The 26,102-nt window shown below is 42.7% G+C and overlaps 1 protein-coding gene across 2 annotated transcripts in view; it reads right to left on the bottom strand.

Moving 5' to 3' along the window:
- The window catches only part of ENOX1 (ecto-NOX disulfide-thiol exchanger 1), a 576,449-nt gene that overhangs the window by 5,003 nt on the left and 545,344 nt on the right, over positions 1-26,102 (bottom strand). For both annotated transcript variants that reach the window (XM_070409022.1, XM_070409021.1), the window contains one exon: positions 9,312-9,397. In XM_070409022.1, the coding sequence (XP_070265123.1) occupies positions 9,312-9,397 (86 nt within the window). The remainder of the gene's footprint in view (positions 1-9,311; positions 9,398-26,102) is intronic.

Consider the following 26,102-nt stretch of genomic DNA (forward strand, 5'->3'; position numbering starts at 1 on the left):
TATTTTTTTATTCTTTTTGGGTTGGGTGTTTTTTGCTTCTTCATATTTCAAATCTTTGACTTGATTCTTGGGATCCTCTAGTCTACTGTTGAATCTCTGTATATTATTCTTTATTTCAGTCAGTGTGTGCTTAATTTCTGACTGGTCCTTTTCCATATTTTTGGCATTCTCACTAAGATCCTTGAAGGTCTCACTAAGTTCCTCGGAGGTTTCTAGAAGATTCTTGAGTAAACTTATAACTGTGGTTTTGAACTCTATATCCAGCTTTCTTCCATTTCTTTCATTTGTGACATGTTTCTTTATCTCCAAATTTGGCTGTTTTCCTGTGTTTGTTTCTATGTATTGGGCAGCTGCTAAGTCTCCTTGAGTTGATAGAGTAGCCTTGTGTAGTAAGTATTGTATAGGGCCCAGTGGCTCAGCTTCCCCAATCACCTGAGGTGGACACTCTTGGTGCACCCCTTTGTGGCCTGTGTGCACAGTCTTGTTGTAGTTAAGCCTTGATTGCTGTTAGTATCATTGGGAGGAATTGACCTCCAGGCCAATTGGCTGTGAGGACCATCTGTGTCTACAATGGAAGAGTTGCTGTGCAGGAGACACCCTTATGGGGCAGGACTTGCTTCATTGGGACTTTGGTGCTCACTGAGTCTACCCCTTGAGTGTCACTTATGGATGTGAAGAGTTGCAATCTGGTATGATCTTGCACTGACCACTGGGTACACTGGCTTTTGGATCTCCAAGGAGGTGCAAAGTCAGCCACTGCCTGGGGCCACCCAGCAGGAGCTACAGAAAGATCTGCAGATTCCTTCTCCTTGTATCAGGCTTGGAAGTGCCCAGGTGAGGCCCAGCTGTGAAGCACGGCAGGCTGGTGCTGGTGCCGGTCTTGGGCCTTCTTTTGATAACTTTGGGGCTCCTTGACCCAGCTACAGCTTCTTTGACAGGTTTTAGGCTGAGAAAGGACAGGCCATTCATATGCAAAAGCTGCTGTGCACAGCTTGGGTGGGGCTATAAATTGGGTGGGGCGGGGTCTCAGGGAATCTCCAGGGCGGAGCAAACAGCAATGGCTGCCAGTCAGCCCTGCACTGGGGAGGTCCCAGCACAGGAACAATGACCGTTGGGAGCACCTCCATCTGGAAGAAAGCCACCCTCACGTTCCTGCCCTGATGCCAGACAGTCCAGTTTCTCCCCATATGTGTCTGGGTCCCCCAGAGTCTCGCCTGGCACTGGAGCTCAAAGCAAGCGGGAGCTTGTATGTCCCTCTGGATTAAAAAAGTGGCACACCTGGGTGCCAGCGCATTCTGCACCTCCACACCTCCTACCAGTCTCAATGTGCTTTCTTCTTTACCTCTCTAGTTGTAGTACTTCCACTCAGCCAACTTTCCCGAGGTTCTGGATGATAAGTTGTTATGCATTTTAGTGTAATTTTGATGTGGTTGTGGGAGGCAGCAAGTACAGGTGTAAAGTTTACCTATGCCGCCATCCTGGTTCTCTCAAAGCTGAATTCTTGAGGGTAAAATAAAGACCTGATTTGAAGATAACATGTATGTGGGAGGCTAGCTGGGGTCATCAGGTCAGGCAATGCCACCCAGCAGCCCTGCAGCTGGTTGTAAAATGTGTAAAAACTATCACCCAGAACCTTTTCCTTGCCAGACTCTTCTGAGTAAGGAGAGTGCCAGTAGGGGCTGTGTGGGAGGCAGTCGCTCAATGATTCTCTCTCATCATTGATGTTTCTATCTCTCTCTCCCTCTCCCTTCCTCTCTGAAATCAATAAAAATATATTTCTTTTCTGAAAAAGAAAACATTTTCTTTAATCTTACTACACTCTCATAAAGGAGGGAATAATTTACAAATGAAGCAACTGAGGTCCAGAGAGATTGGGTACCTAGTGCAGGGTAACTCAGGGTAAGTGTGGAGCTGGGGTACAGATCCAGGCTCCTTGGCCTTGTTCTGAACCACGGATGCCAATCACCACAGGGGGTGGGGACTGTGGAAGGAGAACCAGAAATAATCCTCTTGGTCATTGCTTCTCTCTCCTGGATAGGGGCTTCTTGTAAGGAGGGCAGGATCTCTGTGATAAATACTGTTAGGTGGAAGGGAAGCTCAGGAGTGGATACATGCCACCGCAAAGCAGATGGTGACGGAGATAATGGACCTTCCTTGGAATTCCTAACAGGTCAACATGCTGACCCCCTCGGCAGGAACTTCCTCAACTCATGCCCCCCGCCCCTCACCACACACCTGTATAAAAAGAAATGCCTCCCTCCCTGTTGGCTTGAATTCACTGGCCCTGCCTTTGGGGCTAGTGGATTTTCACCCGGGGAAGCAGATTAAACCTTTCCTTTTCTTTCTTTCTGGCCTACTCGACTCTCTTGTTTCCTGCGCCACTAACTTTACAAATACTTCAGAGTATTTAGGGCCCAGTGGCCCAACATCAACAGAAAAAATTGAAAATGTCCAACTCAAGAGGCTTGTATGCATTCATATGCTAATGAACCCCACAGGAACCTTTCACCAAAACAGCAAGCAGATCATGGGGAATCTTGTTTTCCATGGTTTCTTCACCTGAGATTAACTAATTTCTACCGCAAAGGCAGCAGAAGAAAGGTAGCTGCCATTTACTGAGTCCTCGCTGTGGACAGAGCACAGAATGAGTGCTTTATGTGCATCATCTCATAGAAAGTTTATTAAACAAGCAAACAGACTCCTCACTTGCTGGAAGAAAGAAACCTAGAGGTAAAAGTTTGGATTCTACTCCTGGCATAACCATTAAACAGCTTAACCACCTTGTCTAAATCACTTTATCTTTTGGGTGTTTTCTCATTTGCAAGACAAAGAAGTGGGGGAAAAATTCACTGAATGATCTGATGACTTGGATCTGAGTGCTGGCCCCACCATCTTTGGGCAAGACATTTAAAATTAATCTGCCCACTAGGGTTGGGACAAAGATTTCAAACTGAGAGGATGTAGTAGGTCTTTTGGATACTTTAAAGCACAAAACAAATGGCAGCCAGCACTTAGCACTTACTGTGCCAGATACTGTCCCGAATGCTGTCTATATTGAAAGGGCGAGGACCACGCCCTCCATCTTACCCTGTGTCCTCCATTTTGGGGCAGCCACGTGCTTGGCAAGGAGCTTCTTCCCGGATGTCTAAGCCTCTGCTAGCCACACCCAGGAACAAGACACCGACTTGCGCCTGGCCAATCGGCAGGGCCCACAGTCCTTTCTCCTCCCCTTACTCCAACCCCCCTATAAAACCCCTCTCCACACAGAGTTCTCTCTCTCTTCTTCCTGCTGCTGTGTCGGCGAGGTGGGGGAGCCGAGCTAGCTCGAATACAGACTCTTATGCTTTTGCATCGGACATGGCTGGCTCCCTGGTGTGGTTTCTTGGGAATCTTGAAATCTGGGCATAACATATATATTGTCATTTAATACAGAGGGTAAAATTGAGGCACAGAGATGTTAAATAAGTTGTCCACGGACACACAGTGAAGTAGTGAAACTGGGATTTGAAATGCTTCTGAATTCTTACTTTGAATACCCAATTAGCCATTCCTCAGATTTTGACATAGCTAGAAATTAATATAATGGAAATTAGTGTCCTCAAAAGTAATTAACTCTAAGTTGCTGTCCATGGTGCACAGTGATAGCCTGATTCTGCCATGAAGATGTAAATAATGTGGACAGGGATGTGTCACAATTATAGAACAGACCAGCTCAAATGAGAGTCCATCTAATATATCCATTTAATGAGGCTCTCAGCTGAATTCTGGAGTATTTCCTTAAAAATGTTTGTATCTCATGCCAGAAGAAAGTTCAAGGAGAAACTGCTTTCAGGTTAGGCTAATGGTTTTTAAACATTTTCCAAACCCGAACAAAATAACCTTTGTGACATATTCCATTTTGGATTTTCAACACAAATTCAAGAGAAAATTCAATTTGTCTTCCTCTTTTACTTTATGGCCAAAGAACTTTTACTTTACAAATATCTTCACTTATTTCATCTCCATTTTCTGAAATCTCAGTTTCCCACACATCATGTATTTGGTGGTCTAGAAGGTGAGGAAGGTTGTCATAAACAGTTTTATTACCCTCATACCCAGCTGGCTTTTGTTTCAAGAAATTAGGGGCTGTGTATTTTCAGCCTTTGATGCTGTCAGTGAACCCTCCCATCCCTGTGTTGCTTAAAAATTTCTAAGTCTAACATATATTCTTTTAGAAAGGATTAATTTTCTCTAATTTAAAAAAGAAAAAAAAGGAAAGATAATAAGGAATAAAGGCTCCATGTGTCAAAGGGGCTTGTGTGGTTGGTAATTTGTAAGGTCTGCTTGAATTTTTTTCTGATTTGTTGACTCTTAGCCCAAGTCCACTGCCTCCTTGCCAGGTTTCTAAGCACATGTGTAAATTGACACAAGCAGTCCTGAACCAATTTTATTATAAGGATGGTTGGCTCTACATCAAGCAAGGGGAGCCAAGGGACTGGGGGTTCTTGTCTGAGGCATAGAAGGACACTAGCATAGGCTTTGTCAAGGCTGTACTGTCAGAGCAGCTGATTGTAAACCCAGATTTCCTTCCACAGGATAAACTGACTGGTAGCCTGTAGTGCAGTTTTCACATCCCTGGGCAAAGCATGGCTTCAGCACACAGATACATTTTCCAAGAGAAATACAGAAAATGGGTGTTGGGGAGGGAAGGGAGTGGGAGATGGACATAGGAAGGAAGTATGGAAGAAATAAGGAAAGAAGGTAAGTGAGGAATGAGGAACAGAGGAAAAGAAAAGGAAAGAAGAAGGTAAATAGAAGAAAACAATTAGAAGGAGAAAAGAAAAGACCTGGATGGAAAAATGGGAGAAGAAAAAACAAAGAAGGAAGGAAGGGGAGAAAGAGGAGAAAGGGAAGAAATGTGGTAAGAAGAATTAATGTGTCCCAGAGGGAAGCCACACGGATAAGCATGGATTCAAGGATGTTTCCCGTTAATAATCATGACTCAGTGATTTCACTCTTCTCTAGCTCCTATATCACTAAATATTTGTTTGCCCAACTTAGCACTTCATTAGTTCATGTCTGATTCTCAAAATGGTTTGTAGATATTATACCATTTCCTCAACTAGACCACAGGCTTTTTGAGAGCAGGGTTCTTACATTTCTTTTGTTCTCTGGCCATTCCCTGTTCTTCCTAGTCCCTAGGACAGTGCTGAGTATCTGAAAAGCAGTGAATTACCTGAGCATTCACTGGGTCCTTGGTAACTGCTAATTTCTCTTGCTATAGGTGAGCAACTGTCTTTTTAAAAATATATTTTTATTGATTTCAGAGAGGAAGGGAGAGGAAGAGAGAGATAGAAATATCACTGATGAGAGAGAATCATTGAACGGCTGCCTCCTGCATGTCCCCCACTGGGGATCAAGCCCACAACCAGACATGTGCCCTGATTAGGAATCAAACCATGACCTTCTGGGTCATAGGTCAAAGCTCAACCACTGAGCCACACCGGTTGGGCAGCAACTATCTTTTTATTCTTTATGCAGCCAAATGGAAGTATTGTTACCTCCAATGCTTGTCATATGTCATAAGTTTTCCTGAGGTGCTGTGATATCTATAAAACACATTCATTATAGCTTGTCTAAGCAACAGAAAACTCATTCAATCATTAATATATTGTGACAGGTAGTTATTTAGGAGAACATACATACTATTAAATATACATACTATTAAAAATTACGCAGGTGGGCAATCTTACAAACACTACTGGGAACATTTCATCTACCCTTTTCCCTAGCTAGTCTGGGAAAGAATGCTCTCCACTTAAGGCTGATCTGAATCTCCTTGAAACGGACCAGATATTTTAGTTTTGTATTTTCAAGAGGTATGCTTTTTTTTTTGGTACAGAAATGCAAATGGTTCAACCCTGTGATGGGAAATGTGCATGTGGCCATGCACCATACAGTGGTCTCATGCCCAAATGACAGGCCTTTCTAAATCCTCCAGCATCTGCAGCTATGTTATGTCAAGTCTGGTTTTCAGAATCAAAGCTTCCACTCAGTGGGCCTTGGGAAGAGGCTGCAGGTATATAATAGTAGAACGAGCAGCCAGACACACTTGGAGAACTGGGTCTTAGTCTCCAAAAGAATACACAAGTTGGGGGAGGGGCAGAGGGATCTGTCCCATTGGCCGTAAGATAGGCATATTCACCTGCTAATGCTTACCTCCTTGCTCTTTAGGATTGAAGGGTTCTGGGCTGCTGTGGGAGATTCTCTGTACTGATCAGAAACCATTTTCCAGATGGTGCTGCCATCTGAAGAGCTAACCTGCCTGGGCCCAGGACATGGTTTTTGACTCAGCACAGCTTCAGGGAGCCATGCGCCCCTACTGCCTTTTCCCTGTCTTCCTTTGAATGAATTGCTTATTGGTCATATGTTGTTGATACATCAGAGCTGAGTGAACGAGAGTGAGTGGTTTAAAAGTAGCAGAGAAGAGAAAGATATGCAATTATCATTTTCAAGAGCAGGAATAATATTTAACTGGAAAATGGTCCATTATTGGGTTATACAGTTTTAGGGAGCCTGTGCAATTTACCTGGCCAGGAGAACTTAAATTAATTCCTGTCTCTCCTTCCATTTCTCATCATTCTTATACCTGTATGTGACCTTTGGGGAAATCCTAATAAAAACAGCTGCAGGCTGGTTTGAGCCTGTTTTCCTTGCTGTCATCAGCACTGGGATAGGTAGAATCTAAATGTAATTCTACAACATTTGTGGTGATGGCGATGGTGTCCTATGTGAAGGAAACTGTTGTTCCAGGCGATATTTTTAAAAAGCTGTCTTACTTGAGTCAGCACCCCTCCACCCCCATGTTGTGAAGGGCAGGAGGAAGCCACTGCCTAAATGCAACATTGACCAAACCTTGTGTGTGAGGGGGTCGGGGAGAGGGCACCCTGTGACCCTCGAGGGAGGTGCACCAGGCCGCCGCACTGGACAGCCTCGGCATGAACGGGCTGGCTGCGGCTCTGGCTCCGGGATTATGAGCCTTTCGCAGCTGGTGCAGGGACAAGGCCCTGGTGGATACTTAGCCGGCAACCTTTCATTATTTTGTTTTCTGCTTAAAGCCCCGAGGATATGGAATCCCAGCATAGAGCAATCATTTGCTGTCTGGATTAAAAAGTCAATATCCTTTCAGCTTCACTGGGATAGAAAGAATATTTAGTCCAATCACTAGCACCCAGGAGTTTTTAAGTCAGAGCACTTTTTCCATATATTTTTTTTACCTCAGGCGTGAGAGAAAGGTTTGACAGTTCTCCTGAGCATTTACTTCAGGAGATGGAGGTCTGTCTGGGGGAGACCCTGTGTATTTCGTCATTATCTTGTAAATGAAAGTACCAGTCTGTGATGCAGTGGAATTCCCTTTGACCGAATCCCTTCCTGGAAGGCCCATCATTTGATGACCAGAGACCAGGTACGTGAATGCTCTGCTCTGAGATGTCTGAGGAGACCACACAGACCTCACCCGACGGACACTCTGTTTTGGGGGTGAGAATAAAACAAGAGCTTCTACTCCACCAAAATAATTCATTATTTATCACCCCCGGTGATTTTACACACACGTACACATACACACACACACACACACACACACGCACGCGCACACACACACACGCACACACACGTGCGCGCACACACACTTCACAGATGCACAGATTAGCAACCCACACTTGCTGGAGCAGATGGGACAAGCGCCCTGGAATTCATCAATAAAGAACAAGTGGATCCTTTGGCCGTTTCAGCTCATACTAAAACCCAACAGCTTCTCCACAAAGGCTTCCCACTTAGGATTTCCACACAGGGGAGGAAAGACATCAACAATACAAGGGAAGACAATGGCAGCAATAGGAATAATTTCTTGAGGGCTTATTCTAGGCCAAACACATTGGTGTGAGCAGTATTACATTTAATTCTCCAGGCAAAGGTAGTGGACATATTAAGGAAGAATGGTATCGGTGAAGGAAAAAAAAAAGCAACAAAGAAGCCTTTCAAAGCGTTATTTCAACAAAGTGACATCTCCAGCTCTCCCCTCTCATTTCATGTAAGCTAAAATGAGCATTTTCTAACACCTCCCTATCCATATGAGGGGAGCCCACCAAGAAGACAACATTATGACTCTGAACTTCAAGAATCCTACAGTCTCCTCATTCCCTTTCACTCTGTTTGGTCTACCCTATCACCAGCTGTGAGAGCATAAAAGGGCATGCATCTCTGTGACTAAAATATACCTTTTATTCCAGATGACTTCTCTCAAAGGCAAAGAATAAGCCCTATTAGAAAGGTCAAACAGTTGTGGGATCATGAATTGGTAAAATCATTTGAATCAAAATAAGAACACAGTGTAGTGATGTAATTGATACTGACCATTGTATTAGAATGACAATGCATGCATTTCAAGGTCAGAGGACTGCTGGCTGTGCTCCTGGTCCTACACTCTCCATGCACTTTGCTGTGCTCTATGGAAGAGCTTCTTATTTCCATTTTTCTTCCCAGCAGGACGTTTGACAAGCTACTCAGTGACAGGCCCTGCCTCTCGGTTTGATTCTGTGTCCATCCCTTTCCAGGGCTCCCACAGGCAGTACTGGTTAATGACATCACTTTATTTTGCCAGGGGCCCTCTCATTGTTCACTGGAATTCCATACATAACTTGAGCTCTTGTGCCCCTTCTCTTCCGGCACACAAACACTGCAGTGGGCCAGGAGTACAGCAGTTTGCAAATGGAAGAAACAGCCACAGAGAAATGAGGAGTGATGTCCTGACTCTAGAAGTGACCCTGGAGGGACAAAGCTGACTCAATGGTTATTTTTGTCATTTAGAGAATAATGCTGAAAAACAACCATTAATACAGTTTTCTTGAGAGTCATACCAGATCTTTATGTTATTTGAGGTGATTTTTCCTCTCTTGTGTGGAGTCCTTAACATAGAATTCTGTGAGAACATGGTCTAAGGATAATGCCCCATTAGCTACCCTGACCTGATTTCTCCCTTGTTTTGGGAACTTTTGGGACAACCTGCAATTTTAAATCCCTCATATGCTTTTTAAAGTAATTTGGCAACTGCTGAAAAAGTCACTGTCATTTTGGATAACTGCTCTTCTTTCTACAAAGACAAAAGTGAAAAGAAAACAACAATCTGCCCAAAACCCAGGTCTTGTAGAGGAGAAATGCTGACTGACCTCCATAGGTTAGTGCACCCCTAATGCAGCTCACAGGCCCCCCTGCAACCAGAACCTGACATGTCAATTCCAGCAGTGCAAGTCCCCTCGAGAGAAAGAATTTACCTTGGAGTCCAGCTGCTGCATGTATGACCAAAGATATTCTATATTGGCTCCGAAAGGATGGACATGCAGAAACGTTGATATGATGCCTGAATTAAAGAGACAAATATTGGACATTATTAAGAGGCAAATAAGAGTCTCATCTATGAGATGACATGTCATAATGTCACCTAACTCCAATGATGGTTTTGTCAGGCTAAGTTATTTATGGTCTTGCCATTTCTAACAAGCACTCAGTAACAGCCACTCTGAAGACAGTCACAGTAACATGACAGACAGAACTACCTCATGGATTATATTAGTTGGAGAAGCTAGAGCCTGAGAGACGATGTAGATGAATAAAGGTATTGCTAAACAAAGGCTCCTGGAAGCATTTCAACTACCAATTTTATGCTTGATTTACCAATATAAAATTGTAGTTATTAGAAGGATAAAATTATCTCTTTTCTTTCCCTCGGTGGACTTTGTCCTGTGAAAAAGGCTCACACAGCTGTGTCAGAAATTACGCTGCCTCAAATTTCCCTGATAATTATAGCTGCTAGTTATGAAAAGTATTTAATCCATATTTCCCCTAACTGCCACTGAAGGAAGCATAAATCCTTTCTGAAGCCTTTGCTATTGCTCCCTGGTTGCTGCTGCTGTTTGAAGGGAGCCCGCTTGCTTTCTCCTCTCTGCTGTAACTTACACGATCACTCAAAAGGTCCAGGAATGGATGGTTTGGCTGGAGTCTGATTATAGATCAGAAGACTTTAAAAATAAATAAATAAATAAATAGGCTTTTCTAACGTGAAAAAAATCAACTGTCAACACTGTACTGATAAATGAAAAGCTTGATGTTGGTGTCAGGGCTGAAGTAGAAGCATTGCCTTTCTACTTCTCCCTGCTCTCACATACAAAATCAAAGTAGTGGGCATGAGGACCCTGCTTCCATTTGTTAAGAAACCGTGTTTGGATGACACTTGTTTAGTTCTCTGTTAAGCAGGCTTTGAGATGACTTAAATCTGAGGATAAGCCCTCACATTGTTTATTTGGAAGCTTTGATGCTTGAAAGCCAAAGCAAAGGGATGCCCACCTTGTATGAAATGCGGTCAGGGAGAGCCCTAGACAAGAGCTCCTCATTCTTGTACGAGGGCACCCTGTGAATAGCCGGTGACCTTGGATTGATCTGGGGTAGGCTCTCATGGTGCCCTGATCGCCTGTGTGATACTTGGAATCTCTGGGATGCCTGCCAGTTTTTAAAGAAAAGTTACCAGTTTATTCTGAAGCGTCTGGATAAGAGCTCTCAAACACCTGTCCTCAGAACCCTGCTTTTAGGTGGACTGTATTGGTTTGCAGTGACATGAGGAAGATAGAAATAATGCATTACATTTCTCCATAAAGCTCAAAGCTCACTTTCAGAAGTGGATCTGTTTTTCTTGAGATATTAAAGCCCTACTATTTTATTCTGAGACCACATTCTTCCTTTTTTTGCTAAAATGTCTTTTTATGAAATAATGGTGATGATAAAAGGTAATAACGGTAATGTTAATATCTTTAGGTGGCAAATCACCATTTTTAGTGTACTTAGGTGGCATTGTTTGGTTCCCCTCCTGCTGCTGGGTGCATGTGGGAAGGGCCAAGCTGTACATCCATGCCGGCTTTTCCCAGCACCAGGCCTGGGGACAGGTCAGCCAAAGTCCCAAGGCACCCCAAGACGCACCGCCCCTCTCTCACTCGACCATCTGCCAGTTAGGCTCAGTCACTGAAAGAGCTGCATGAGGTAGGTTCACAGTGGGTCACCAGGTAAGGGAGAGCGGTGTTCACCAGACCGTTAGCAGTTCAAACTCGGTGACAGCGCTGGGTCTGAGGCCACTTGGCAGATGTCTCCAGTTATACCAAGTCTAGCTGCCACCCACCGGGTGCTTGCACACCTTTGTGTTGGTGTGGGGTCTCAGGGAGTCATCAGGTGAGGCCAGCAGAGAGTGGGCCTACCCCGATTAGTGCTGTTTAAAGATCATCAGGTCTTGTAGTTTGTCACAGGGCCAATCCCTCCCACTCCCCTCTTTTTGTCTTGTGAACTTATAAACTTTTTTGTTTACCTGATGAGAACAAAATATCGAGTTGTACATTCAGTTTAGTCAGTGCAGTATTCTCTTTGACTTGAATGAGAAATGGGATCCTATCAGAATATACTTCCCTTCTTCAGGCTGCTTCGAGTTTCATTCCACACTGTGTCACCTTGTATAGTTCTGGCTGAGATTAGCTTCCCCTACACCCACACTGGTTGCTAGTCTTCTGGGAAGCCCGGAAAACTGTGGGCCTATCAGTTCACTGGGGCGGGGGGTGCGGGGGGAGGCAGCCCTAGGATGTCCAGGAACCTTAGCACTGCAGAGGAACAGCTATCTCTCTAGAAACCAATGGAGGCCTGACCATAGCTAACTTGAACTATTCTGGCTTCCTACAGCAGCCCATTCAAAGGTTCTAAGGGAGTAGCAGGAATGATGCTATGTGAAATCTGGGTCTTCCGCAAAGCCACGAGGGCACAGTTGTCTGTGAGCAGTGCAGAGTGATAAAGCAACTATGGGAAGTGGAGAGAGGGAAGACTGTGAGTCAGTGGCAGAAGACTGATCAAACACTTGTGGTTTGAGCTGATGGTTCTCAGCACCTTGAGATTCTAAAAAGCTTAAAGTCCAAAAAGGAGTTTGGTCCACTTATTTGGTAAGTACTCTATTTGGGCCTTTCAGTAAATTTCTCCTTGTATCTGAAATGGCCTTGGAACTCCCTTGTTTATCCAGAGAAACTCCATGTATTGTTTCTTCTGACAAGGTACCTATAGCATAAGTAGCCCCTCTCTGTGTTTCTGATTTTAGTACAAATCACACTTCATTGTCATTAACTGCTTTCTTTCTCACTCATCTATGAACTTCTTGAGGTAAGAGATCATCTTGTCACCATTTCTTTGCTAACACAGTTCTTGTCATATGGCAGGCCAGTAATGCTCAGAACGTGGTCCCAGAAGTGCCTGCTTCAGTATCACCTCAGATTTTAGTTTCACAATACACAGAAGCTGTGCATGCGTGGCTAAAGATTCTGCCTTTTAAACAGGCTGCCTAGATCAGCGGTCACCAACCTTTCAGACATTACGGGCCACCAGTGGCTCGCGGACCACCGGTTGGTGACCACTGGCCTAGATGATTCCTTCCCACAATGAGGGTCATTTTTACAGAAAGTTCTCGACAAATGTCTGCTGATTTATTGATATGGGCATTTGTGTCTGGAAACAAGAGTTAGGTCACCTTTCATGTGAGGTTACAGTAAGAGGACAACTGTCTATGAGGAAGTGAGCCCTCACAAGACACAGAATCCGCCATACCTTGATCTTAGACTTCCCAACTTCCAGAATTGTGAGAAATGCATTTGTTGTTTATAAGCCCCCACTCCACCTCCTCCAAAAAGATTTAGGTCAATGACTCATTCTATGGTCAGTAGTTTCTAGAGGAGAATACACTCCCCCAATTACTTTTCTCAGGCGCAACCTAAATATAGTCTCAACTCTATTCACTGAAAACATCAAAACATCACCACTCAACCTTTATTAAGTGCATGTGCCTACATTGCATTCTACTTCCTAATACCCAGGGATTAGGGGGAACATTCCAATTCAGATGTAAACTAGTCTGTGCAGATGTGTGAAATCGGACAGTGATGGAAACCATGGTGGTGGTAGGGGGAGAGCTTGATGTAAAGAAGCATCTTGGTTACACATAATATGTATGTCCTGACCTGCAGAGGAGCCGGGCATATGTAAAGGGTGTGCCTGAGCATGAAGACCTGGAGGATGCAGCCAGGCTCGGGGAAGTTCAGAAGAACAGCTGTTTTATAAGAAGAGTTATTAAGAAGGTTTGGACTGTATCTGGATGGGATTTACAATGATGACTGGCAATAACAGGGGCCCAGGCTGCTGGGATTAGAAATCTATTGTAACAGAACAAATTAAAAAGCAAGAGAAGTTGGAGTGATACAAACCCAGAGTTTGTCTGTCAACATCTCTTTAAAGCTGTTTGTCTCTCAATAAAAAAATTTTGACCCATTTTCCTTCAAAACAATAGCCAGTGGTTTCCAGCCAAACACAGCTCCAAAGCTTTGGTACTAAATCAAAAGTATTGACTCATTTTATCTCACACAAGTTCAATGCATGCCAAAACCAACATGTAGGCCATATGTGAAATGAAGGGTCATAGCATAGGCACCAGGCAATGTCAGGCTGCTCTAATGTGTCGTGGGATATAAAATGCTACGCTGCTATGCCCCCATAAAAATGCAATTCTTTTAGGTCCAATTATATGTCAACCTGTCTTCACAAGGAATGATTGCAAAATTATCCACAAATCACAATAATAAAGTGCTTTCTAAGGGCCTATCTCCTTTAGTTGAATTGGAACATAGCACTCTGTCCCATTAACTGCCAAGCAGAAAATCTGACAGAAAGTTGGAACTCCCAAGGGACTTAGGATTCAAATCTATAAAGCTCCAAATAATGTTACCAGTGAAATCCCACTGCTCTTCTGTGATATGTACCTAATTGACATGCTTAAAGACTCCAATTTTATAAAAATTGTCATGAGAATGTCTAGAAAGAATACATACTTTTGCTCAGATAAATTAGTGTCACAGATCATCACTAATACCTAGGATCACCTGTTGTTGGGAAGTTCTAGCCCCAGTTTTTTTTTTTTAAATCCTCACTGGAGGATATATTTCTTTTTACTGATTTTTAGGGAGAGACAGAGATGTGTGTGTGTGTGTGTGTGTGTGTGTGAGAGAGAGAGAGAGAAAGAGTGGGAGAGAGAAACATTGATCTGCCTTCCATATGTACCCCAACTTGCAGGGATTGAATCTGCAACTAGGTATGTACCCTGACTGGGAATTGAACCTGCAACTTTTTTTTTTTTTGTGTATAGGATGATGCTCTGCCAACAGAGCCACCTGGCTTTGGCCTGGGCAAGCCTCAGTTTTATGTTCTCTGTAGATGGAAGCCATTTGAGTAGCTTATTTCTCACTTTCTCTTTACCTTACAGGCAATTAAGGCAACCAAGATTTGTGCCACTGCATTTTTTTATATAACATTTGTCTGTCTCAAAAGGGTATTGAATTATCTGAATATATTCACATATAGCATATACTACAGGCCTCCAGATGTGATGAAGATTTTGCCAATAAGTATTTCCAATAGAGGGAAGATTTTTGCTGTGCTCCTGGCCTTCCAGACTGACTGAGTAGGCCCAATGTCTTCCATATGGGATCTTCTAAGGGAAGATCCAGGGAAATTGCGAATAGTATTCCTGATATAGACATATCAGAAATCCAGGAAACTCAAAAATTCTATTTATAAATATTTGTTGGGGGGAAAAAGTAGCTCCAGCACTAGGAACTCTTCTCTTTAACTAGGGCCAGAGTAGTTTGGGACGCATATTCTGACATTCTGTCCCTATCACAGTTCTTATCTAGATCCTAGAACCTGTAGGAGAGGTTTTATTGTCCAACTAGAGGCCCCCTCAGTCCGGCCTGTGCCCTCTCGCAGTCTGGGACCCCTCAGGGGATGACCACCTGCTGGCTTAGGCCCAGTCCCCCGGGGAGACTGGGCCTAAGATGGCAATCAGACATCCCTTTGGCAGCCCAGCAGCCCTCAGGGGATGTCCACTTGCCAGCGGAAAGCAGTCCTAAACTGCAGTCGGACATCCTTAGAGCTGCTGAGGAGGCAGGAGAGGCTCCCACCACCACCGCTGTACTGGCAGCCATCAGCCTGGCTTGTGGCTGAGCAGAGCTCCTCCCATGTGAGAGGGCCTTGACCACCAGAGGGCAGCTCCTGCATTCAGCGTCTGCCCCCTGGTGGTCAGTGTGTGTCATAGTGACCAGTCATTCCCAGTCTTTCTGCTGTTAGGGTCAGTTTGCATATTACCCTTTTACTATATAGGATAGAGGCCTGGTGCATGGGTGGGGGCCGGCTGGTTTGCCCTGAAGGGTGTCCCGGATCAGGGTGGGGGTCCCGCTTGGGTGCCTGGCCAGCCTGGATGAGGGGATGATGGCTGTTTGCAGCTGGTCACACCCCCTTCAGGGTGGGGGTCCCCACTGGGGTGCCTGGCCAGTCTGGGTGAGGGGCTGAGGGCCATTTTCAGGCTGTCGGGTGACTGAAGCTCCCAACCTCTCCTTTTTTTCTTTTTCTTTTTTTATTCTGGGATTTATTTACCTTCTATGGCTGTCACTGGAACTGAGAGCCGGCTTTAGCTCTGAGGCTCGGCTCCAGCTCTGAGACCTCGGCTGCTGGGTTTGTTTGGCTTCTATAATTGAAACACTGTTGCAACTCCAGCTCTGAGGCCCAGCTGGCTGAAAGCAGGTTTCTGGGGTTTGTTTAGCTTCTATAATTGCAACATTGTTTCTTAGAGTGCAGCTCAGAGGCAGGCAGCGGCAGGCGGGGAACCTTGGCTTCCTCCATCACTGGAGCAAGCAAGCCTCCTGTTCGCTTCAGATGCCTGGCTGCTGGCCGCCATCTTGGTTGGCAGTTAATTTGCATATCGCCCTGATTAGCCAATGGGAAGCGTGTCAGAGGTACAGTTAATTACCATGTTTGTCTATTATTAGATAGGATATTCAGGTATCTACAAAGTATGAATGGCCAAAGTCATTTAGCAGAGGGACTATTTAGAAGACTGTGTAAATAAACTGTGTTCTCCAAGTAGAACATAAAAGGAGACGCTATCTGAAGTGAGAGGCAGAAAATAAAATAAAGAAAATAGAGGCCCATTCCCATGTTTTTTGAAACTTAAAGTGGTCTGTATTATTCAGACTTAAACAAAGAGGGAAAGTGCACTGCTGGTCATCATGGGCTTTGCTCAGACCCTAAAAGCCTCATGGGGGAAAATCACAACTTTGTCACACTGAGCTAAAGAGAAACAGTTGTCAGAGTTTGACATGTTTTCCAATAGAAGAAAAATCCAGTTGCTAAATCCATATGGGTTCATTTTGGGTTCTTGGAACCTGATAGCACATCAGCATGTCTTATGAAACTGGTGCACGGCATGTTATTACAGCTGTATATCATCAGAGAGAAAAAATAATTGGTTTTCCTTGGAGTATCTCTAAGTTGATGTCATATTCAATAACCCTGTAGTTGAAAAATCTATATATGATGGATGAAGTTTGGACTGTCTTCTGAATTTATTCCTCCTGTGCCAGCTTCTCAAGCCCTGGTGTACCTGTCATTTTGAGGTGAGTGTATGTGGCATTTTGAAAATGCAACCAGGTGCTCCTCCTGCCAGATAACGACCTAGAGAAGAACAATGTGTCTCAGATGTACAGCAGTCTCATTCTTCACTGTAGCCGTGCCAAGGAGGAGCCCACACTGGGCCCAGTGCCAAGGTGCAGCTGGAATCAGTGCTGTGTCTCCAGGAGTGAGAATGGCAGCTGCTCCTTCTCTGGATTTGAGGATGTGGGAGAGGCTTAAACACAGTGGCTTCTAAGGTGGGGTTCCAGGCACATCACCAACACGTCCTCAGCAAGGACTCCTCCTTGTGAGGATAAGGACCATTGCTGGATCTGCTGCTGCTGAAGAGAACTTTTAGAGCTTTGTCTCTGGTCCAGTCAAAGAAAAAAAAAATAGTTGTATTTGATGGGGCAACTGAATGTTGTTGTTTTTTAAATTTTAATTTCTATTTTATTTATTTTTTAAGAGAATCTTTATAAGAGCTTATTTAACCTAAACTGATGATATATGCTAGGGAGCAAGATCTCAAATGCCCTCTGACTGAATTTTTTTAGGTGAAAAGCAACTTCCTTCTTTTTTTCTCTTCCTTAATAGGCAGCTTGTTTTACTTATTTGGATTAACGGATCCAAATGGGCAGGCCGAGAAGCCTGGATTAGACTGTACTGGAGCAGCCTCGCATTGGTATTGATGTCCCTATATGGTCAGTGTGGGGTCCAGAACAAGTCACCACAAGATGTGCTTCTGTGCTATGCAGATTGTTTTGACCTAAAGACAACATTAGCCACATGCTCAGGAGAAACTTCAGCCCCAACACTTAACTATTTAGAAGAAACTGAATTATAGTTTTGGCTCATAAGAGATTATCAGCCATAATATTTTCAACCCACCTACATGGCAGGGTAAACTTTTATTTACTAAACATCTACTCTTCTTATTCTGCAATGACCCTTTGAAGACTCCAAGGTATATTACGTCATCCCTAGCTCAGAATGTCTTATATACCTCAACCCCCCTTTCCATCTGTCAACCTCTCCTGCATGTGGGATCTCTGATGCTCTCATATGCAAGGTTCCCACACATACATATGTATTAAATTTGGTTACTTTGTCTTCCTGTAAGTGGGCTGAGGTCACCTCTGAAATAGGGTTGCTGTTCCCTTGACCCCCTTCCCCAAAACACACAATCATACAAATCAACAGGTTCAAATCTCTGTTCACTTTAAGAACACTCATGAAACTGCACAGGCCTTCAAGGGTATGCACAGCCACAAAGACACTGAAGGCTGTCACTATACAGAAGATGTGTGCCATTCCATCGTTACAATGGTGGAGTTGGTAGGTGTGCCCAGGCCAAACATTGGGGCTGGACACAGGGTTGGTGGCCCAAAAAGAGTGCTGCATTTTTGCTGCTTAAGAATGCAGAGAGCAATGCTGAGTTTACGGGTTTAGATGTAGATTCTCTGGTCATGGAGCACATCCAGGTGAACAAAGCTCCCAAGATGTGAGGTAGAACTTACAGAGCCCAGTGGTGGTACATGAGTTCTCCCTGCTACAGTGAAAGGACTCTTACTGAAAAGGAGCAGGTTGTTCCTAAAAACAAAAGAGGAGGTTGCACAGAAGAAAAAGATGTCTCAGAAGAAACTGAAGAAACAAAAACTTATGGCCTGAATGAATTCAGCATGAAATGAATGCTAATGAATGAAAGTAAAAGGGAAAAATTTTTTGAATCTGTTTGTTATTTTCTCTTGCTAATCTGTCTCATGTCTATTTGATTATTAGACCAGCCAGAAGAACCTTAGGGATAGAGGAGTTTGTTCCTCCCCGAATAGTTGGTCTGTGGCTGGAGCCTCACACTTACCCATGAGGCTGCTGCAGGTGAGGGGTTCCTGGGGCGTCTGACACAGGCCGGCAGAAGCCTCAGCTACACTTCTATAAATGGACTAAGGGAAATGGGACTTTGGAAACCCAGGAATATGATTCCACGGAAATAAAACTTTCTACCTGTGGGGGCCTCCAGAAATGCTTATTCCAGCAGTTCCCCAAGAACCCCACTCCTACTAGCAATAGAGAAAGACCACCCATGAACACTTTTCTCTGATAACAAAAGCTCCAAAATATGGCCAGTCAGAAATGTGGGCTGAACTCCATTAATGGCTATCAAACTGCTGCTAGCCTTCAAGGAAACTATAAGCTAAAATGACAACAGCTATTATGAGGAATGTGGCAATTAGGAAAAAAAAATGAATAAGTGAACTAACTAAAGTGAACCTTGATGAAGTTAAAACAAAGATTTTAGCTCAGCACTACACTACCAAAGGCTGAATGGGCCAAGGTGATCCCCAGTTGGTCACCTAAGATTAAAGAGCTCCAAACAAGTCTGCTTGGAGTGGAGAAATTTAAAAGACTGTAAGGAAGAGATTGCAATGAGAAACTTGACCAGTAATTTCTGCGGGCAACAGTCAGGCTGGTTAAATGATACCAGGTCCACGGTCCCTTGGCTTGACCCCTTGCTGGGGACTCAAAGCCTTTTGGTTTTTTTAAATATATTTCTTTATTGATTTCAGAGAGGAAGGGAGGAGAGAGAGAGATAGATACATCAATGACAGATACATCATTGATTGGCTGCCTCCTGCACACCCCCCAGTGGGGATCGAGCCCTCAACCCAGGCATGTGCCCTTATCCGGAATCAAACCCAGGACCCTTCAGTCCACAGGCCGACGCTCTATCCACTGAGCCAAGCCAGCTAGGGCACTCAAAGTCTTTTTACTCAAGAGTGGGTAAAATAATCAGGAGATTGAAAAGAGAAATTCCCAGAAAGCCTTTATATGGGAATTCCTGAACTGTGGTACCAAAATCCATCAGTGAAGTCCTCACTCAGGCTACAATTAGAATAAAAGAATATGGACATGAAAGGATAAGATTACGAAAATTGAAATTGTAAGAGTGAAATGCTTCCTCTCTCTGGCCTTCAAGTTTGCTAATAGCTCCTGCTGTGCATATGCTAATTAACTAGAGCAGCCCCTCTGTCAGTGAAGAGGTGGGAAAACAAGCACTAAGTAATGACTCCAGAGCCAACTCAGATCAGCAGGGGTCAATGGACTGACCAAGAACAAAGGGATTTAGAAATTTCGTGCTTTTCTTCAGCTCCTGGCTTTCTACAGTCCCCACCTACCTCTTCCTCACCCATCCTCCCTTCCTCTGATACATAAGATGCCTAAATTTTTAGCTCTCTTATTTGCCCTAGACGGTTTGGCTCAGTGGATAGAGCTTCGGCCTGCTAACTGAAAGGTCCCACGTTCATTCCAGTCAAGGGCACATGCCTAGGTTGTGGCCTCGACCCCCAGTGCGGGACTTGCAGGAGGCAGCCGATCAATGATTCTCTCTCATCATGGATGTTTCTATCTCGCCCTCCCTCTTCCTTCCTCTCTGAAATCAATAAAAACATATTAAAAAAAAAAAAAGATGGATTTGAGAATTAGTTATCCCATCTTCTTGAGCTAGGCTTTCTCAATCAATAAACCTTTCCTTGCTCCGAAACTCTGATCTATTGAATTTGGTCTTTCTTTTGAAAGGCTGGGCACACAAACCTTGTACCAGTTATAAAATGTTTAAACAGGCTTTATGTTTTAAAAAAAAGTTATGTCTCCTGGCGGGTATGGCTCACTGGTTGAGTGCTGACCCCTGAACTAGGATAGGAGATCACGGTTCAATTCCTGGTCAGGGCACATGCCCAGGTTGCAGACTGGATCCCCAGTAGAGGGTGTAAAGGAGGCAGCCAATCAATGATTCCCTCTCATCATTAATGTTTCTATCTCTTTCCTCTACCTTCCTCTCTGAAATCAATAAAAATATATTTTAAAAAAGTTTTGCCAACTTTGGTTGATTGCATCTCTTTTACTTGATTGTATTATGGAAAAAGACATTGTGTCTCATTGGGGAACTGGGACATAAAGGCCATCTTTGGCTATCAGAGGGAAGGCCCTAGAAAGTAGTAACCTTTGTACCCTCTTGGGTCCAAGGACTTGTTGAATAATGCTAGAAATGTTAGGTTTGATGGAGCAATTGAATTGATACCCTTCCCCTAGGAACTGGCTTTTTAGGTCATTTCACTCTGGACATACCCTTTGCTGAAGACCACATTTCACTGGTGGTGACCACATTCCATTCTCTCCCCTCCGGGTATGCATAAAGAAGTCTCCGTCCAGAAAAATCCTGCCAAAAGTCCTTTAAAAGCCGCTGACTCCCCTCACTGGGTGCTGAGCCATCCAGGCCCAGCGACCTAATATGCTAATGATCGAATAAATTCATAATCCCTCACCACTCTGGCCTCGTGCGTTCCTCCTTCGGCGACCTAACAAGAAATATTTTCTATATGCCCCAGCTGAAACCTGACAATATATTTGAAAGGATTTACCAACTTTTTGATTAGAAATTTGGCCAAATTGGAAACTAATGTCAGGGCCTGATAAGAAATCTACCTAGGGGGAAAGAAAGCTTCCAAAAATGGGTGGATGAATTTGTCAGTCCTCTGCCAACATTTAGGTGGCAACCCATTCCTTCAGGTATTATAAAACAGCTGTCCTTTGTACTTTCTACAAATGAAGTCTTTACAGGGCCAGAGTTGTGTCTCTAGAAACAACTCAAAGCCGACCAATTCCTTTTTTATTCCCCAAACCTACCCTATTCATCTCAAAAGGCTTACAAATATTGGCTTTATGAAACCAAAGTCCTTCTAGGAGGTGCTCGCATTTCTTTCCCTGTACCTTTGAGATGTAAATACATAGTCTCCTCCAAGAACTCTTATCTGGGCCATCTTTTAAAATGCAAATTTCAGGGAGGTCATTCTTAATAAAAGAAGAAAAGAACAGTCATCTGAGCAGATCAATTTAATTTACTCAAACTGTTTTTTTTCTAAATTAGCGACGTTTGTTTTCTGGCTAAAAGATCTGTGTGTCTGTATGTTAATGTGTATTATAGTATTTTCTACCTCTGCATGGTATTGCTGATTTATTTTAAAAGAGCTCTATTATATTGCTTAAACAAGCTTTTATATGAAAATTCTTAAAAATATAATAGAGACTAACCCAAGTGCTTTTCAGAATCATGTGATCTGGAAAAATACTTGATATTAAAGTTAGTTTTGAGTTTAATTTGTATGAATAGGCATATCTCTAGAATCATCAGCATTAAATACTACTTTTGTTCTACCTGGGTTTATTAAATAAGTTGATATCTCTGTTGCAAGATTTATCAGCCAAAAAATTGGTTTGACGAAGTTTTCACAAGTAATCTAATCTTAATTGTTAGGAACAAGTAGATTAGATACATGTGAATAGGATGAAGGGTTTTAGGTGAACTCTTCAGCAATAATTATATTGTTAAAAGTTGTTTCCTAAATCTCTCTGGTAACCTGAAACTATAAAGTTTTGCTAGCTACCTAAATTAAATGATGGATATCCATTGACTGCCTGACCAGTGGTCGGCAAACTGAGGCTCGGCAAACCTCGGCTCAAGAGCCACATGCGGCTCTTTGGCCCCTTCAGTGTGGCTCTTCCACAAAACACCAGCTCTTCCACAAAATACCGATTTCTGCGCAGGGGCCACGAAGTTTCAATTGCATTGTACGTGCGCGCCCGCACGTGGTATTTTGTGGAAGTGCCACACTCAAGGGGCCAAAGAGCCACATGTGGCTCGAGAGCTGCGGTTTGCTGACCACGGGCCTAGACCATTTCCAAATAAAATAGAATAATGAAACATTAATTACTGAACATAGATTTATCTACTTTCTGCTTATTATAGAGGAACTAAAGATATTTGAGTCTGATATCATTGTAATTAGTTATTAATAACAGAAAAGGAGCAAAGAGAAGATCAAATATTATAGGCATGTCATTTGGGCAGCTTTGCCAGGAAACTACAACTTCACACATCCCAGGGATCCGATGGAGGGGAGATAGTCACATGCCCAGTAATGTTGGGGTGACATAGGGAAGGTACTTGTTTGTCAGTCACACAGGAGAACAGGTCATTGGGCAGAATAGGCTTGGCCACTGCAAGGGCATGAAATTTGAAATATTTAATCCCCTAACAAAGGAGTTTGCTCTATTGTGCTCTTGGTTTCTTTTGGCTTTCTTGGGACTCTTGTTGCTTTGGGCATGCTTTCTTGGCTCTCCTACAATCTCCCCCATGGTCCAGGCCATGTGGAACCCCCAACACAATGGGCTAATGGACTGCAAGCAGCCTGATACTGAACTGGACCCGGCTGCAGCATGGGGAGGAAAGGAACTCTGGACACTGGCTTTGCTTTTAGCTCTACTGAAACCCCAGCTACACTTGTTCAGTGCCTGGAATGGGACTTTAGATAGCCAGGAATGTAATTTTGAAAAAAAAAAAAAAAAAAAGCTTTCTACCATTTCTCACCCTCCCGTGGGAGCCTCCAGAAATGCTTATTCCAGCAGCACCTCAAGATCCCCACTCCCAATAGTAACAGGGAAAGTCCACCCATGCTTTTCTCCAATACCAGGTCCATTAGCAATAATGTCTAGTGACACATTAAAAATGTGCTATGAGGAAATATATTTTTAGAAAATTTTAAATGTGTTTATAAATGCACCAACCTAAAAAATACTGGTATAACAGATAATACACAATTATTTACTTCTTAGTTTTCACTAGAAATTAGGTTTTTTTTAAGGTTATAAATTCTGATATATGTAATTAAAGCTACAGAAATTAAAAATAATAGGGAAAAAAACTGTATACAGAGAAATAGTGTATGTTTTGGCTTTTAGAAAATGGTATGAGATCTGAAGATGTGTTTTTGTTAAGGGAAGTGAAATAATTTTGTCCTGGTTATTTCTGAATGTGTGTGTATGTACTAAAAGGGACACAGCAAGTTTATGAAAAAGAAATGTTGAAAAAGGAAGTTTTATGTGTAGTGAATAAGACTGAAATTTAATCAAGTAAATGAATTTAAATATCACAAGTGAGGTGATACAAAATGAGAGTCTGGTTCTCTGAGAAAAGGACTATTGGTCTGCTGCTGATACCGTGAAAACACAGAGAGCCACGATTCTGTGCTTTATCACGATAATTTCTGTTTTATATTGTCTCAGTCAGGTCCTTGATTACTTAAGAAAATTGAACCTCCTTAGTAGTAACAACTAAGTTTTGCTAACCATTATGTAAACTTCTGTATTTCCTTCAAAAATTTTCATTGCCACTTTGGTCAAATGGATACGTAAGTATCACTTCATAATGACTTATGATCCTATTTAGTCAAATGTTCAAACCTCTTTATATATTTTGACAAACTTCCCAAAATTTAAATTATAAATAAGAGTATTGTCCAGGGAATGATTTTGAGGTGTTCCAGAAGGGCCCCTGGAACACCTCAAAAATCTGTTTTCTCTCCTTATGAAAGAGAAATGTTAAACAAATTAGGCTTATTTTGGTGTGTTGAAATTACATGGGAAGCGTTGTCAAATAAAAAAAAAAATAACATTGAGCCTTCTTTATGTTGTATTTATATAAGTTTATGTTATAAATGTTCTAGAAATATATGTAAAATTGCTGAAAATCTGAAATGTCCTGAACCAAAATGTTTGTCATCAAAATTGAGGGACACACTAAAACAACTGAACCTCAGTATCAGGTTGTGGCACTCGTGGATGAAGGCCATCCTGATGTCCTTGTGACATGGCAACACTCTGCTCCTGAATCACAGAAATTAAGATGGGTAAACAGTGACTGTAAATGACATGAACACTCGGGGCTACGGGAATGCCAGGACAGCTGCATGGTTCTTCCCGGCTCCCTGGCATTTTTTTTCAGTTTTTACTGGTACATTCCTTCATCCACTGTAGTACATTTGGGCTGGACTTCGTTCAATTGCCGCTTAGTCTGGGTTAACAGTATATTCTTGTTGTTGTGTGAATGCTTTCCTAGATGAGCTGAAGCTTTCCTCTGCCACAAGGCTGATGTCCTCACAGAGGCAAAGAAACGATTAAACTATTAGAAAAAGTGTTTTTCCACTTGGGGTGTACCTTCCAAAATCTCTATTGAGCGAGGCACCCACTTCACTGAGAAAAACATATGAGCTTTGATGGACAACCTTGCAAACTTCTTGGAATTATCATTGGCCATATCGCCCTCAATTTTCAGGCAACGTTGATAGAACTAATGGAAAACTAGAATCAGGCAAACCAAGTTTAATTACACAGGATTGAATGGACAGATAAGAAGGGTCATAATTTTATGACTTTTTACTTAAAATATTACTAATTTTTAAAATATTGTTTTCCAGATAACAGAAATTTTTCTTCTTTACACCTTTGTTATGTTTCTCTCTAAATGATCCCTCCAGACTTTGCAAACTCAATAATTGAGTAATTTTATTTTCATGGATATATATATATATTACGGGGCTTTGATTGGAATGTCATATTTGAGAGAGAAATGCCTAAGCTCATATATGACTAGAAAGCTTTAAGGAATTAAGACTGACTTTGAAAGCCAATAAAAACAGTCAAAAAAAAGGTACCAGCTTGAAAAAACAGTCTGGTACCTTGCTAACCGTGGTTCACCGTAGTCTTTCCAGATAAGGAATGAAAGTTGCTTACTGGGAGATGCAAAGAAAGAAACTCAGGATATTTTGGAAACCCCAAGAAGAAAGGAATTAACCCCAAATTTAGAGTTAGTGTAGGCAAGGTCTGATGGCTAGTATGCAGCTTGGCTTCTTAGCTTCGAGAGAACTTTAAAATTCAATCTGAAGATTCCTTCCAAAAAAGTCCAGCAAAGCCAATTTAAGAGAGCCTATGTGGTTGATTACTATTCTTGCTGGACTTATATCAGGCCAAGTTTATTGAAACTAGACTTACTTTGCAAATAAATTCGTTTCCATTTGGCTATCTTTGACAAAAAATGAGGGTCATTTTAGAGAGAAAATTGTTTCAATAGAAACTATAATATACCTCTGTGGATATTAGGTTCTAGTGCTGTTTATTATTTTTTCAGTTAAAAAATTTTTTTTCTGCCTATAAACTAAACTGGATCCTGAATTTTTATATTTTTCTTAAATATCTGGCTGCAGTCCTCCAAATTAACATATTCATTTTCCCATCTATTGACTCAGAATCATTGGGGACTGAAATTGCCTGTTTGCCAAGGCCAGGCAAGCTAAAGTGGGACAACTTAACGTAGACTTCGGAGAAATCATCACAACAATTCATCTATGTACAATCTTTGTTCCTGCTACAGAAAGATCACCACAGACAGTTAAACGTCGGACCAGGAAAATCTATCAGACTGTCACTCCTACCCTCACGCCATATGAAAATGATTCAAAACAGACAACTAGAAATCTCAATCACCTGCCTTCAGGACTCAGAAACTGAGATTATAGTCTGCTCTAAACATGAAACTTTGTTTTTCTTTTGTTTCCATAGAGACGCCTCTTACTAAATACCTGACTGTTTGCACTATAGGCTTAACCAGGGGTGGGCAAACTTTTTTACTCGAGGGCTACAATGGGTTCTTAAACTGGACCAGAGGG

This window comes from Myotis yumanensis, unplaced genomic scaffold (assembly GCF_028538775.1).
Source record: "Myotis yumanensis isolate MYYU_CA2020_CCGP unplaced genomic scaffold, mMyoYum1.0.hap1 SCAF_3, whole genome shotgun sequence".
Lineage (NCBI taxonomy): Eukaryota > Metazoa > Chordata > Mammalia > Chiroptera > Vespertilionidae > Myotis > Myotis yumanensis.